This window comes from Mixophyes fleayi, chromosome 2 (assembly GCF_038048845.1).
Source record: "Mixophyes fleayi isolate aMixFle1 chromosome 2, aMixFle1.hap1, whole genome shotgun sequence".
In the NCBI taxonomy this organism is placed as follows: domain Eukaryota; kingdom Metazoa; phylum Chordata; class Amphibia; order Anura; family Limnodynastidae; genus Mixophyes; species Mixophyes fleayi.
In genome coordinates, this window is record NC_134403.1 from 62828847 (window position 1) to 62842643 (window position 13797).

At 41.0% G+C, this 13797-nt stretch overlaps 1 protein-coding gene across 1 annotated transcript in view; it reads right to left on the reverse strand.

Annotated features, from left to right (window-relative positions):
* GPD1 (glycerol-3-phosphate dehydrogenase 1) overlaps positions 1–9631 on the reverse strand; it is a 41015-nt gene extending 31384 nt beyond the window's left edge. The window contains exons 1-2 of the mRNA XM_075199119.1: positions 9472–9631; positions 1735–1912 (exon numbers count right to left, since the gene is read on the reverse strand). Coding sequence (XP_075055220.1) covers positions 1735–1912; positions 9472–9515 — 222 coding nt within the window. The 5' untranslated portion in view covers positions 9516–9631. The remainder of the gene's footprint in view (positions 1–1734; positions 1913–9471) is intronic.
* Between the last annotated feature and the right edge of the window lie 4166 nt (positions 9632–13797).

Below are 13797 nucleotides of genomic sequence, written 5' to 3' on the forward strand. Positions count from 1 at the left end.
GACCACCACTTGCTATAAAATGCCATCACATGACCTCAGACCCTCCCAAGCCCAAGAACCCACATGTTCTCCACAATTCCTCCACTGAAGCCTCCCCACATGCCAATCAGACCTAAGCATTTGCCTCCACATGCCGCTGACACCAATCCTCTGCCACAGTTAAATGTCTCTTGGTTAGAAAAATAGGGTTTCTAGCTCTATAAAGAACAGATAGAGCCCCAGGAAAAATGGTTGAATGTGACAGCCCCTAGGACTCCAGTCAGGGGGAAGTGGAGCTTTTAATATGGACTATTTTGAAACTTGGTGGTTGGCTGGGAATGTGTTATGTGGGAAGACTGATACGGAGACAGATGGAAATCTGAAAGTGCACAGAGCAGCCTGGTAAACCAAAATGAATGAGCATTTAGCAGTTTAATTTTCCACAGGATCAAAGCAATACAAATACACAGGTCAATGTCTTGCAATAAATTTCTTTTGACCTCATTTTCTGCTGAGCATAACTAAATAGACTGAAAACTTCACACCAGATATCGGTTTATGAAATGCAATATATAAATCATACTTTTTTTTTTACACCTACACAAAGAACTGTTGAAGGAGGTTATGTTGGTTATTGAATTAGAGATGACCAAATAAAAATGTACAAGTAAAATTAAATACAGCCTTATAAGGGAGAGAGGGAGAGCATGTGGTGCAGAATACACCGCACTAACCCCCCCTCCTCCGATAGCATGCGCTGCAGTGTGCAGAGGAAGTCACATGACACGGCAGTCATCTGCTCACATTCAGTCTTATTCTCTGCTTTACAAAACAAAGACTAAGTGAAATTGTGAGCAGCTGGCTGGAGAACACAGGTTAATGCATGCTGGGCCTCTGGCAGCCAGCGGGCCACTGAATGAAACGCACGGCAGCACAGTGGTTAGCATTGCTGCCTCACAGCGCTGGAGTCATGAGTTCGATTCCTACCAGGGCCCTACTTGTGTGGCGTTTGTATGTTCTCCACGTGCTTGCGTGGGTTTCCTCTGAGAGCTCCAGTTTTCTTCCACAGTACAAAAACAATTTGTTAGGTTAATTGGATTCTGACAAAGCTGACCTTAGTCTGTGCGTGCATACCTCCCAACATGTCTGTCCCCGACAGGGGGTGTGGCCATATTACAAAGGGGGTGTGGCCACGGCACAATGGGGGCATGGTCATATCTCCAGGGGGCTGCAGCGCTAGGCTGCCCAGACACCTCCCTTCCCCCAACATTCCTACCTGCAGGACAATCATGTCCCTTAAAATCGGGACTGTCCCGTTGCAATCAAGACAGTTGAGAAATATGTATAGTAGGGAATTTAGATTTCAAGCTTCAATGGGGCAGGGACTGATGTGAATGATTACATGTTCTCTGTACATCGCTGTGTAATATGATTGGCGCTATATAAATATCTGAAAGAACAAAAACATAAAAAGTCTGTCTTAAAAATGTGAAATAATCTAATTATATGATTTTTTATATGTAATTCTTTACTATTCCTGTATTACAGGACTTCCCTGTGCCCAGGGTACTCCCAGGAAGGCCTGTTCCTGTTTTTTTGCATTGTAAAACATTTTGAGGTAGGTTTATGGACATAAATAAAAAAATAATAAAGATGTGTCCCATATTCCTACATAACCCAAAAGTAGCAGTGTCACATAGGTCTAATGACTGGAAATCCACAAGCCAGTACAGAAAAGCAAATCTGCAGACTTACCACATTGGCTGGAAGCTTGTGCCCGGGGAGATATTTCACATTCTCATGATCAGTGTTGATTATCTCAGTTAGTTTCTTCCCTGCTATTAATTCTTCAAAGACCCACATGTTCACCACATTATCAAACTGAGGGAGCTGGGCCGCATTGTCCCCCACAATCTTCGCGATGGCGGATCCCCTGTGGAGACATGACCGGCACGTTACCAAGGAAAGTGTACATGACTACAGGTAAAGGACCACTATTATTATTACCAGGTATTTATATGGAGCCGTACAATGGGGGTCACAGCAAACCACAAAATGATGTGATAAAATAAGAAGTTGGGGAGAAGGACTACAGATTAGACAATTAGCAGACTGGTAACGAGAAGCAGAGTATAGGGGGGAGAGCAGTTATATAGATCTCTGTGACACTGAAGTTACCTCTAAGGTAATTTAACACCCAATGAGAAACCAGCTTTGCAACTCTCATGGAGAATAAAGAATTGGATATTGGGCAGGCAAGAATGAGGCATAGTCATTGTAAATAAAGAAGACTATATTATAGAAGTTAATAGGTTACCAAGCAATGAAATGCATATAGAACTTTGCCAAAAGACCCTGCTGATGGACTGGTCATGTCCTTAAAAAATTACTTGATATAGGCATTAATAAGTTAATATAGGCATAATCATTGAGAAGTTGAGAAGAATGAATAGCAGTGGCTGGCTGGGCTGAGGGGTAGGGAGGCATTTGCCCTTTGATAATACGCTGCTGAGTAGTCTTGCCCCTGGCCTAAAATTTGCCAGCCCTCCCCTGATAAATAGTAATACAGTATACAATTTCATGCAATTATTACAGTTTTGTACAAACTTCCAAAAATTCATCATTACTGGTATTAATTTGTAGACTGCAGATGCCTCTGAATATGTGGATATTTTTCTAAAAAAGTATGTGGTGGAAATGCCATTATATTTGAAAGGTACCAGAGCTCTTCTTAAACTAATTGAAATTGTTATATGGCAAGAAAGTTATTTTGGGTAACAACTGAAGCACAAACCATGTAAATCTCAATAGAACACCAGAGAGGCATTTTAGCTTGTAAAAATTTTACATTTTGATCCTACGTTAAGATCTCTACTTATCAAACTGAGAAAAGCCCTTTTGCCGTCGTAAATTGGTGTTTTCATGGGAGATAGAATAAAGCCCTATCACTCAAAGAGTCACTGTCAGTGACAGCAGAGTTATCGACGGTGGTTGCCCCCATCAGCAATAAGATTCGCCAACGTAGGCTTCTGTATACAAAGCTTAATAAACAAGGTTCGCAATGGTACAGGTATATTAGGATGGTGATAACAGAAGAGGTTCAATGAAAAAAATGCTTCATTATTTAAAAAAATCATTTTTTCACATGGTCATTATTTTAAAATATATATATATTTTTTTAAAATATTTTATTCTATTTTAAAACATATGTTGTTCTTTATCTTTGTAATTGAAATTCCAAGGCTTTCAGTTATTATTATTATCATCATTTATTTGTTAGGCGCCACAAGATTTCCGCAGCGCCGTACACAGTACAAACAGTAGACTATACAGGGTAAAACAGTACAGAACAATAAACATAAAATACCAATACTTCAGAATCTCCGGGCAGGAACATACAGTAGAGACGGAGCGGAAGAACAGGCAAGGAGACAGGAGGGAAGAGGGCCCTGCTCATTCGAGCTTACATCCTAAGGAAGGGTTGACAGACCAGGCACAAGAGGAGCAGGTTGAGGCAATGGGAGAGAGGGGAGAATGAGCGGAGGAAATAGGGGTTAAGTGGATGGTTGGTAGGCTTTGAGAAAGAGGTGAGTTTTGAGTGCACGTTTGAAGGAGCACAGAGTGGGAGAGAGGCGGATGGAGCGAGGGAGGTCATTCCAGTGAAGGGGGGCTGCACTGGAAAAGTCCTGGATTCTGGAATGGGAAGAGGTGATCAGAGTGGAGGAGAGGCGACGGTCATTGGCCGAGCGCAGGGAGCGGGCGGGAGTGTGAATGGAGAGGAGGTTGGAGATATAAGGGGCAGTAGAGTGGGAGAGAGCCTTGTAAGTGGTGGTGAGGAGTTTGAAAAGAATTCTGTAGGGGAAGGGGAGCCAGTGTAGGGCAAGGCAGAGAGGGGAGGCAGAGGAGGAGCGGCGTGAGAGGTAGATGAGTCTTGCGGCCTCATTGAGTATAGAGCGGAGGGGGGAGAGACGGGAGTGGGGGAGGCCGGTGAGGAGGAGGTTGCAGTAATCCAGGCGGGAGATGATGAGTGCGTGTATGATGGTTTTGGTGGCCTCCTGAGAGAGAAAGGGACGGATATGGGCGATGTTGCGTAGTTGGAAGCGACAGGCTTGGGCAAGGGAATGAATGTGGGGGGCAAAAGAGAGAGAGGAGTCAAGGGTGACACCCAAGCAGCGGAGTTGGGTGACAGAGGAGATGGTAGTGTTTTTAATGACAATGGAGAGGTCATGGTGGGATGGGTGGTTGGGAGGAGGAAAGACAATGAGTTCAGTTTTGGAAATGTTGATTTTGAGAAAGCGCTCCGACATCCAGGAGGAGATGGCGGAGAGACAGTCAGAAACCTGAGCGAGGAGGGTGGGGGAAAGATCAGGTGAAGAGATGTAGAGTTGGATGTCATCAGCATAGAGGTGATACTGAAGACCAAAGAAGGAGATGAGAGCGCCAAGTGAGGAAGTATAGAGCGAGAAGAGTAAAGGACCGAGAACAGAGCCCTGCGGGACTCCAACAGGGAGAGGGTGGGGGGAGGAGGAGGAGCCAGACGTTGATACAGAGAAGGAGCGGTTAGCAAGGTATGAGGTGAACCAGGCAAGGACAGATCCAGAGTTAAACTGCGCATGTGTGAACTGGGGAAGTAGGTTACACCTGCACATATCCACTACGACAGGTCCGATGCAGTGGTACATTAAGCCTTACCACTAGCAGCCAGTACTGCTGAGGTAGTTATCACTCAGCTTTGATAACGGATTGATAAATTATGATAATAGGTGGTTTTCTATCACTGTGATAAGTGGCAATAGAAAAACAGTCCTATCGCTTGATTTTAATAAATAGGGCATAAGTAAGAATCATAAAGATTTTATCTGTGAAGTAATAATTTTTATCTGTACACGTCATTATTTTTAGATAGCTTTTATTTTCAGCTATGTGGGAAGGCTATGGGAATGATTTTTGCCAGCTTTGCCAGTTCATGGGCAGTTGGGAACATAATTTTTGCAATATCAATCTTTTTAAAACTACAATACTGTACAAATACTATATAAATTATACAAGTCTGGAATGGTTTTGTGGAGGAGGTTAATTGATTTTTTACAAACTATTGGTCATAATGATTATAATCTCAAATTCACTCATAACAGGGATAAAATAAGATAGAATTTCTGGATTTGGTTTTACATGGTACATCTAAGATTGTAACCACTAAGACTTATATTAAACCTGTGAATACTAAGAGCTTTTTGCATTTTTAGCTTGGTCAACAGAAGAACAACATTCCTTTTTCACAATTTTGCTGCATTAAAAGGAATTGCAGCAACACTACATTTGCAATGAATAGTTGTCTACCTATGGCCAGAGATGTGGAGACAGTGGATACTCTGATAATCTGATTGGTTACGCCATGACCAATCATAACAACTGGATGGAAAACATTTAACAAACCAATCAAATAGATAAGTCCCTTCATTAATGTGATGGGAAAAAAAATATAGGAACACCGAAGACCTTGTAAACCAATCGGGAAATACTATATTATTAATGAACCAGACTTAGTTCATTTCTTTTCAAAAAATGTTGTTAGAAAAGGTATCTTCAGAAAACCAGGATTCTTAAATATATAAAAGCTGGCAGTATGCTAAAAAAAAACATTTTTTCAGATGTAATCATTGTTATGTTTACAAACTAGTGAGCACCAATGCTAAATATTATATGAATTCCACCAAATCTGTTATATTTCAGACTAGACATCTCATGAACTGTCTATATATGTCAGTTATACACCTACTTTAGTGTACATGTGGGTTACAATATGTAGGTAAAAGTTAAACCAAATGCCTACTTAAACTCAGGATACAGGAACATGTTGAAATATTAAGAAAGTCAAACAGGTTCGACCATGTTCTGCAGCCGGTCCAAGGCCAAGCACCTCTATAGCCAAGTCTTGAATTCTTCTGCCAAACTGGAAGTCAAAGCAGGACGAAGTGCGTTCACCAGGGACATTTAATACAGGTTAAAACAGGCAGAATATTTAGCATCAGGACGCAATACGTTCTCTAAACTTGGATTTAACATAATTTACAATTTGATTTCCCAAATGACTTTGGCTGCTTTTTTTATGCATATAGTTTTCCTATATCTCTAACTCAAAGGATGACGACTCCATGCTGTTCATTCAAGCTGAAAGAATGTGTTACTCACCAAATGCTTAATTAAAATGGGATTTCCTTTCTTCACAAACGTTACAGAAACAACTTGCCATTTACAGTAAATCAATACTTACAATTATATACAGCAGGTGCACTGTGCCACTAATAGAAGTACATTTATACAATAAGTTATACATGCCAACTTTTTGAAGTGGGAATATGGGCGGAGGGGTCGTGGCTTAGCAAAGGGCATCTTTTCGGCCCCGCCCCGTGACATAATGACGCATACATAACATTTTACACCGGGGAACAGGGCCAAAATTATGCGATTCCCTGAGAATCGCGTCATTGCGGCTATAATCCTGCCAATTTCACAAGGAAGTTGGCAGATGCGGGAGGATGCCCTACTCTCCCCGGAGCCCGGGAGACCTACCACACATTTCAGTAGAGTTAGCAAGTATGCAATAAGTTATTGCTAAGTGATACAGCCACATTGTTTTCGGAATGAACTCTGAAGGAATGACATAACTTACCAATTATAAGCAATGATACCTGAGCTCACAATTTATACACATTTGTAGCGGGTTTTTTTAGCGTTTCATTACATCCCTTGTCTATGACACGTATGTTAATACTACTTGTATATTATTCAAATATATAACATCTTTGTTAAGCTTGTTCCAGTGATTTTTTGCTATACAGGGATGTGCACAAATCTCATATATAATAATTATTGTGTAAACATGTTAAACCTCTGATACAAACTTCTTTGAGATTCTTTCACTTCTATAATTTTTTATCATGTTAATAAAGACATGGAAATTGCATCAAATATACATGAAATAAGAGTGGATGGCGCAGTTCACATCACTGCATTCAAAAAATGTAAACTGTGGGTTTAATATTTAAGAACAAAAATGGGAAAAAGTGAAAACACATCACTAACATGCACATTAGTTTCACGTGTTTTACCCAGTTTTCCAGCACATATGAACAAGCCCTGAAGCATTTTCCTGTAACACAAAACTATTTGTTTCCATAAACAGCTACCGTCTAATATTTATGGTGTAAACTGGTTTGTCCAAGGTTGTCTGTGCCTTATCAGCGGTGTTGTGTCCACAAGCTCACACAGTGTTGTTTATAAAAGAATGCGGTGTCTCTTAGCGTTCCTACATGTACTTAGTAACAGGTTACTTCTCTCAGTGTCAGAGGTACACTCAATCCTGCTATGACAAATTATACATTACGTTAGTCACAGTGACAATTGGTTTGTAATAAAAACCGGCCTTCGGGGGCCTATTGATTAACATAACAATGATTTTTTTTTGCCTCTCATTATGGCAACAATAAAAAATCTGTTATCGACACAATTTATCAATAAAATCTCGATACTCAGCTCAGCTCTGTAATCCAGGCCCAGAGCGGTAAGAGTTATCTCACTACTTAGCCGGGGCAGTCTCAGGGAATATGACCAGACTAGCCAGGTGCCATCATCTGTGGTACCCCCTTAAAGTACAGGACAAAGCACTATCATCGGCAAAAACACCCGGTTTCAACGCCAATGTGGCTTTTTGCCCTTTCATAAATATACTCCATTGTCTGTTAGTACTTAAAGAAGGACTTCTGCCAATTATTTAGATATGCGAGGACTTGGCCATGAAAAACTGAATGAATATAGTAATCAGTGCCGCTGTGCCGTACACTGAGTGCGATTGATACATCTGTACTGACAATTGTGCGCCGTGGCTCCCAGGGCTGCCGCAGCGATCTCACATTGGTGCCACAGCCAGGGCCAGTGGTAAGCATGGTGGAGGACTACTTGGTAATAATTTTGACTTAAGGGTGCCTTGAAAATATGATGGAGACCCTAAGGGTGCCTCGACCTGTGAACTTTTGGGATCCACTGCTGTAAGCATTAATATTCTCCAGGGTGTTGGCCATTGTAAGTTTTGGCAGGGGTGAGTTTATTGGGAACTGTGAGGCTCCTGTATATGGGAGAAAACCCATAATTATACCAATTGGTGGATGGAGCACTAAGTACATTAAGTTGGCTTCTTTAAGAAATAAAAAAAAAGTCAATCTAAAAAACATGGTGCAATTGTGTTTCAGACAGGAGGTCTGGGGGTAAATGTATCAAGCTGAGAGTTTTCTGGCAGGTTTTAAAAGTGGAGATGTTACCTATAGCAACCAATCAGATTCTAGCTATCATTTTGTAGAATGTACTAAATAAATGATAGCTAGAATCTGATTGGTTTTTCAAACCTGCCGAAAAACTCTCAGCTTAATACATTTACCCCCTGGTGTGCACAGGACAAACACATCCTTCATGACCACAACTTCTCAACTATTATAATTCCTAATAAGTTCCTCAAAGTTTTACATTCAATTAAGTGCATACACACAGAACCATGGTCCTGTGCACTGGTATATTTAAAAAAAAATGTAACTTCATTAGCCCTGGGAGTGACATTTAAGACAGAACCAGAATCCAATTAAAAATAAAGATCTTTTTAGTATTTATGACTTGTAGGTAACAGTAAAGTTTCAGAAACACCAATTTATTTGGTTGCTTTAAAACATGCTCTAATAAAACTCTAAGAGCAATTCAATTTAAAATCTTATATATGTTCCCAAGTTTTACATAAAATATAGAGCTTAATATAGGAAAACAGGAAATCGGGCTGTAGTGCTAATCAAGTGTTAAAGGCCACCAGTTGTACTGTGGTAAGAGGATAGCTTGTTTGAAGTTGGAATTTGCTCTGTCAAGCACATCTGATGATGGTGCAGAGGTTATGTCATCAGCACATAAGATATCCTTGAGATAATAACCAAAGCTGAGGAATATACAGTGCTTACAGTAGCCTAGTGCAGCTTGGCCAGTATAAAGATCAAGAACTTTATACTCAAATAAGAATTTCACATAAGCTGATATCAGGCTGGGCACAGAGAGTGCCAACGTGATGCCCATGCAACGTGGGCTACGGGCACTGGGGGTAAATTAATAGCTTCAAGTCAATGGTTACATACTTAAAACATCAATGATTGCTAGATAACTTGTACATATGTATAATATGTGCGTGTTCTAGATATAATAGCCGGGTAACTGCACAGAAAAAGGATTTGTGGGAAACACAACTCAGCATGTATATTATTGTGGGCAGATTATGTCCTGTTGAATGGACAATAAACAATAGCGTTTCTGTCAAGTGCACAAAATCACAAGTTCTTGTATGGGGCAATTGTAGTTCCTCCTAACCAGGGAGCCACCTCCTATACCCTGATCCCTTCCACAGACTCTGAGCTATTCATACACAGTATTGTAAGTAACAGTGATCAGTCTGCACATACTGACCAGTTGCCAGATCCAACGATGCACACCTTGAGAGCCATGACCATGTATCCAGCTGCAGGGTTAGTCCTCGGGAGATTGCTGCTGTCACCTTGCACTGTGTGACTCCAGATCGGACTAGTTCTCTATACTTCCAGCCAGCGCCAAACTCTTGCCATTTAAACATATGCTGAGTGCGTCTTGTGAAACTCAGGCCACACCCCCGAGCTCCGATTGGCGGAGAGCTGACTCCTTGCCCACTTAGTGACATGAGTCATTGAGCAGCTGCTGTGTGACCCAGGCTGGTAACGTTGTGCCAGGACCTGCACCTGGCAGGACAACTAGGGCCAAGACAGCAATTCATTTATTGTACTGTAAATGGCCTCTAAGGGGTCCATGTGTGCCATAAGCTACACACGTTGTATCAAAGTACAGAGAAGAAAATCCAAATTAAATAATAAGCAGCTGTGAGAGGTGTTTTCAAAACAAGAATTTGCAGCGCTGCATTTAAGAATATATGTCATTTATTTTTGCATTTTTAAATCAGCACTGTGATTTTTTTTCTTCAATTAAATTACAAGTGATTTAATAAGTGTCAGAGAACAATATCAGCACTGCCTTTCTTTAACAGTTTGTATTATTCTTGTTTATTTATATAGCACTAACCAGTGGTGGAATTGGGGCTGTATACAGTGATTTGTCATACCGCCACTTCTTCTACTGCCTTCATTGTAAGACTATAACATTCCATTCAATTACATTTCGCATACCGCCACTTCTAATTTCCCATTCGACCACTGCACTAACCATGGGGCACATTTATCAATGTTCGTCAAAAATGAAAAATAGTTATCAATCCTTAACGCATGGATAAGGATTGAACTATTTCTCAAATTAATTAAAAACGGATCACAGAAACAGCAGTTCCGATAAACTGCTGTTTCTGTGATAAAAAAAAAATCACACTTACCCCGCCTCTTCGGAACGCGGTGTACATGGATCTCCTCCAGGTCCTCTTCATTTTTCTTTACTCTGGAATTGCGCATGTGCAGTTCGAAAAACTGCACATGCGCAAAAAAAAACATCCCCGCTCTGTCTCCGCAACTATAGTTGCAGAGAGAGCGGTGAGTGACAGGGAGAGATCATGTGATCCATCCACACATGCGCTGTCCAGCTTTTCTCTTCGGAGCAGAGCTGACAGCACTGAAATCTGACAATTATGATAATGTACGCGCATACATTATCAAGACAAGTTACCGAAAAAAACTTTTTTTCAGAACTTGTTTGATTGCGGTTGGGAGCAGTCACCATACTGTAGAATGGTGACTGCTCCCAAAAACTAAAAAGAATGCGGAGGACACAGAGGGATGATTTTTTTAATGGTAAGTGCACGATAGTGCACTATCATTATTTGTTAAATATGCCCCCATATTACGCAGCGTAGTAATGACAATGTGTAATCACCTACACCAGGAGCGGATAGACAATGGGTGAGACTTATACTGCATCCGTGAGTGGATTCAGTGTGGTCAGGATACAAATCAATTACCTGCATTCGGTTATCAACAACTAGTCTAATAACGTCTTATGTGGAGTGGTCACCTCTCATAAGTAAAATCTGCTAATAGCTGGGACTCAGCAGTACTCAATCTCCAGTATTTGGAAACTCGTATATATTTATTATACCCGAGGAAACAATGTGGTATAAGAGCTGACAAGGTGGAGTTACAGAACCAAGTGGCTCTGACTCCAGAGCCTCAGGTATAGGCTATCAATGTTCTTCTACATATATTACACCAGGTGTCCAGCCCCCATGACAGACATGTCTCCTAACAGGTGTGTCTGTGGGTGATTCCACCTCTGAATGTCCACACAACCTTACTGTACCTGCTCGTCCATCCCTCACTTAAGCATACACAGTAGTAATTCAAAGATGCGTCTGAGTTGCACAAGGACTGGCGCTTATGCATTTTTCGTGTATATACAGTATAGAAATTATTGTTTTAGACAAAAATGGACTTGTACATGGGAATAACTCCACATTAGTGGTTTACAAAGCAATATTTTTCTTCTAAGGGCCCCCATGTACCTTTTCTATTCCAACATGACTGTGCCCCAGTGCACAAAGCAAGACCTACAAATACATGGTTTGATGAGGTCAGTGTGGAAGAACTTGACTGGCCTGCACAGAGCCCTGACCTCAACCCCATTAAACACCTTTGGGATGAACTGGAATGGAGATTGTGAGCCAGGCCTACTCGTCCAACATCAGTGCCTGACGTCTTAAATGCTCTACAGAATGAATGGGCACAAATCCCCACAGAAATACTCCAACATCTTGTGGAAAGGCTTCCAAGTAGAGTGCAAAAGGGGGACCAACTCCATATTAAAATATATGTATCTGAATACAATGTCATTATAGTCCCTGTTGGTGTAATAGTCAAGCGTCCGAACACTTTAGTGTACATTGAAAAGCTCTTTTATGTACTGTGTGGATTCTAAGGGGCAGATTCAATTAGCAGCCAGACCTCACCCCAATGTCCAACGTCGCACCTTGCTGACTAATATGTACTATAACCTCTGCTCATTTTCCCTTGTATGTTTATGTGACACAAGGGAAAGCGAAAGGAGATTCTAGTAAAATCTGGCCGTGATATCTCTCCGCAGACACCTCGTGGATAATTGAATCTGCCCTTTAGCCTAAAACTTCACTTGAGGTAACAGCAAGTACTGGCAAAAAGAAAAAAAAAAAAAGTAAAATTGTTTGGCTACTAATGGAAACAGAAGAGTTTGAGGCCTATCATCATAACACCCTGTCAAAATCAGACATGGAGGAAAACAAAGTTGGTATTTACTAATTAAGGCAACAAAGTCAATGAATGTGTGAAATAACTTACTAAGTTTATTTACACAAATAATGCTGTAACTGAAAAAGAACAAGCATGTGTAGCATACTGTTTCAATTGAATAATGAAGAATGGAGGGAAAACACCAGGGATAGGCACCTAAAATAACCTTACTACAACTGAAACAGTATCATGAGAAAAAATATTTTTAGAATTTAATATGTTTAAGTACAATTGTTCTAGTAACCCCCATTGTGTCTGTGTGTGCGGAATTCTCAGACCACGGTCATACTCAGACAATACTGCAGCAATGTAACGCTTCAGAGCACCAGCCGGACAGCAGAGAGCTGGCAGAGCAGAATTGCACAGAAAGACACAAAGTGCCTCCAGCCACCAACTTCCTTGTACAAATAATATTTGCAATGGCACCAAAAAATATAAACCATCCACACGTTGTAACCTTTAAAAGTGGAGAGGGCACACATTTATCTATATTACAGTGGCATTACCCCCATGTAACTTGAACTGCATGTTGTTTAACCCTTTATTTGTCAATGATGCTTTAAAACATTTTTTTCTGTTGTCCAAGACTTAGACTAAATCAAATAACTCACATAATACAATGTTATTTAAGAATACTATATTATTTAACTATACGTTATATTGTGTGTGCAATGTAGTGATGTCATGTATTCTCTGGGGGGGGGGGGGGGGGAGGAGAGCATAAAGGAAGGTGGTAAGTTACTGTTGGGTAGAAGGTAAGATCTCGACAGCTTGAGTGAAGAACATCTGATGCAAGTGGGGGAGACACTTGTCAGCACAGTTTGAGGGACTCATGTGTTAGGGGTACTAAGCAGGAATCCAAGTTCCGTTATTACAGAGTGCCTTTGGTGAGCAGACATCCTAAGTCAGGAGACATGGGCTGTTGTCAGCGTTAAATCGCAGAAGGGCCACACCATGTATTAAGAGATGCTACCTAGGGCCTTGCCATCACATACCCAGACGCTCTGAACTGCCATCTGCTGTAGCTCACCTGGCTATCGTGTATTTTATATTTGGAAAGTTCCTGTTTTGCTGTGCCGTGTTACTCTACACCTTCAGCACTAACAGAACGGTGTTGAACCTGCATCTGGTATCGGGCTGAGTGATCTACAGGACCCAATATGCTCACAGTAACTCTTACCTTTTTACTATTTCCTTGGCGGAGGTGCTTCCAAGCAACATCTAAATGCGTGTTTACAGTAGTCAGTTGTTTTACAAATTCCAGTATTGATCACTAGATGGGTGTATGCTTTAAAAAAAAATTAAGGGTTAAACAGGAATGAACTTTCACATATCCTCCTGTTATTTGTGTATATTTGTGCTGGGTTACCATACATCTTCTCCAGGATGAAGTCTTCCGCTCTGACAAAATTTGCTGGTAAGGCTGAACAAGTTTGCAAAGCCTACACATTAGTGGAGACTGAGCAGAGCCCTGTGGCACATTATACTTGTTGTACAAGTA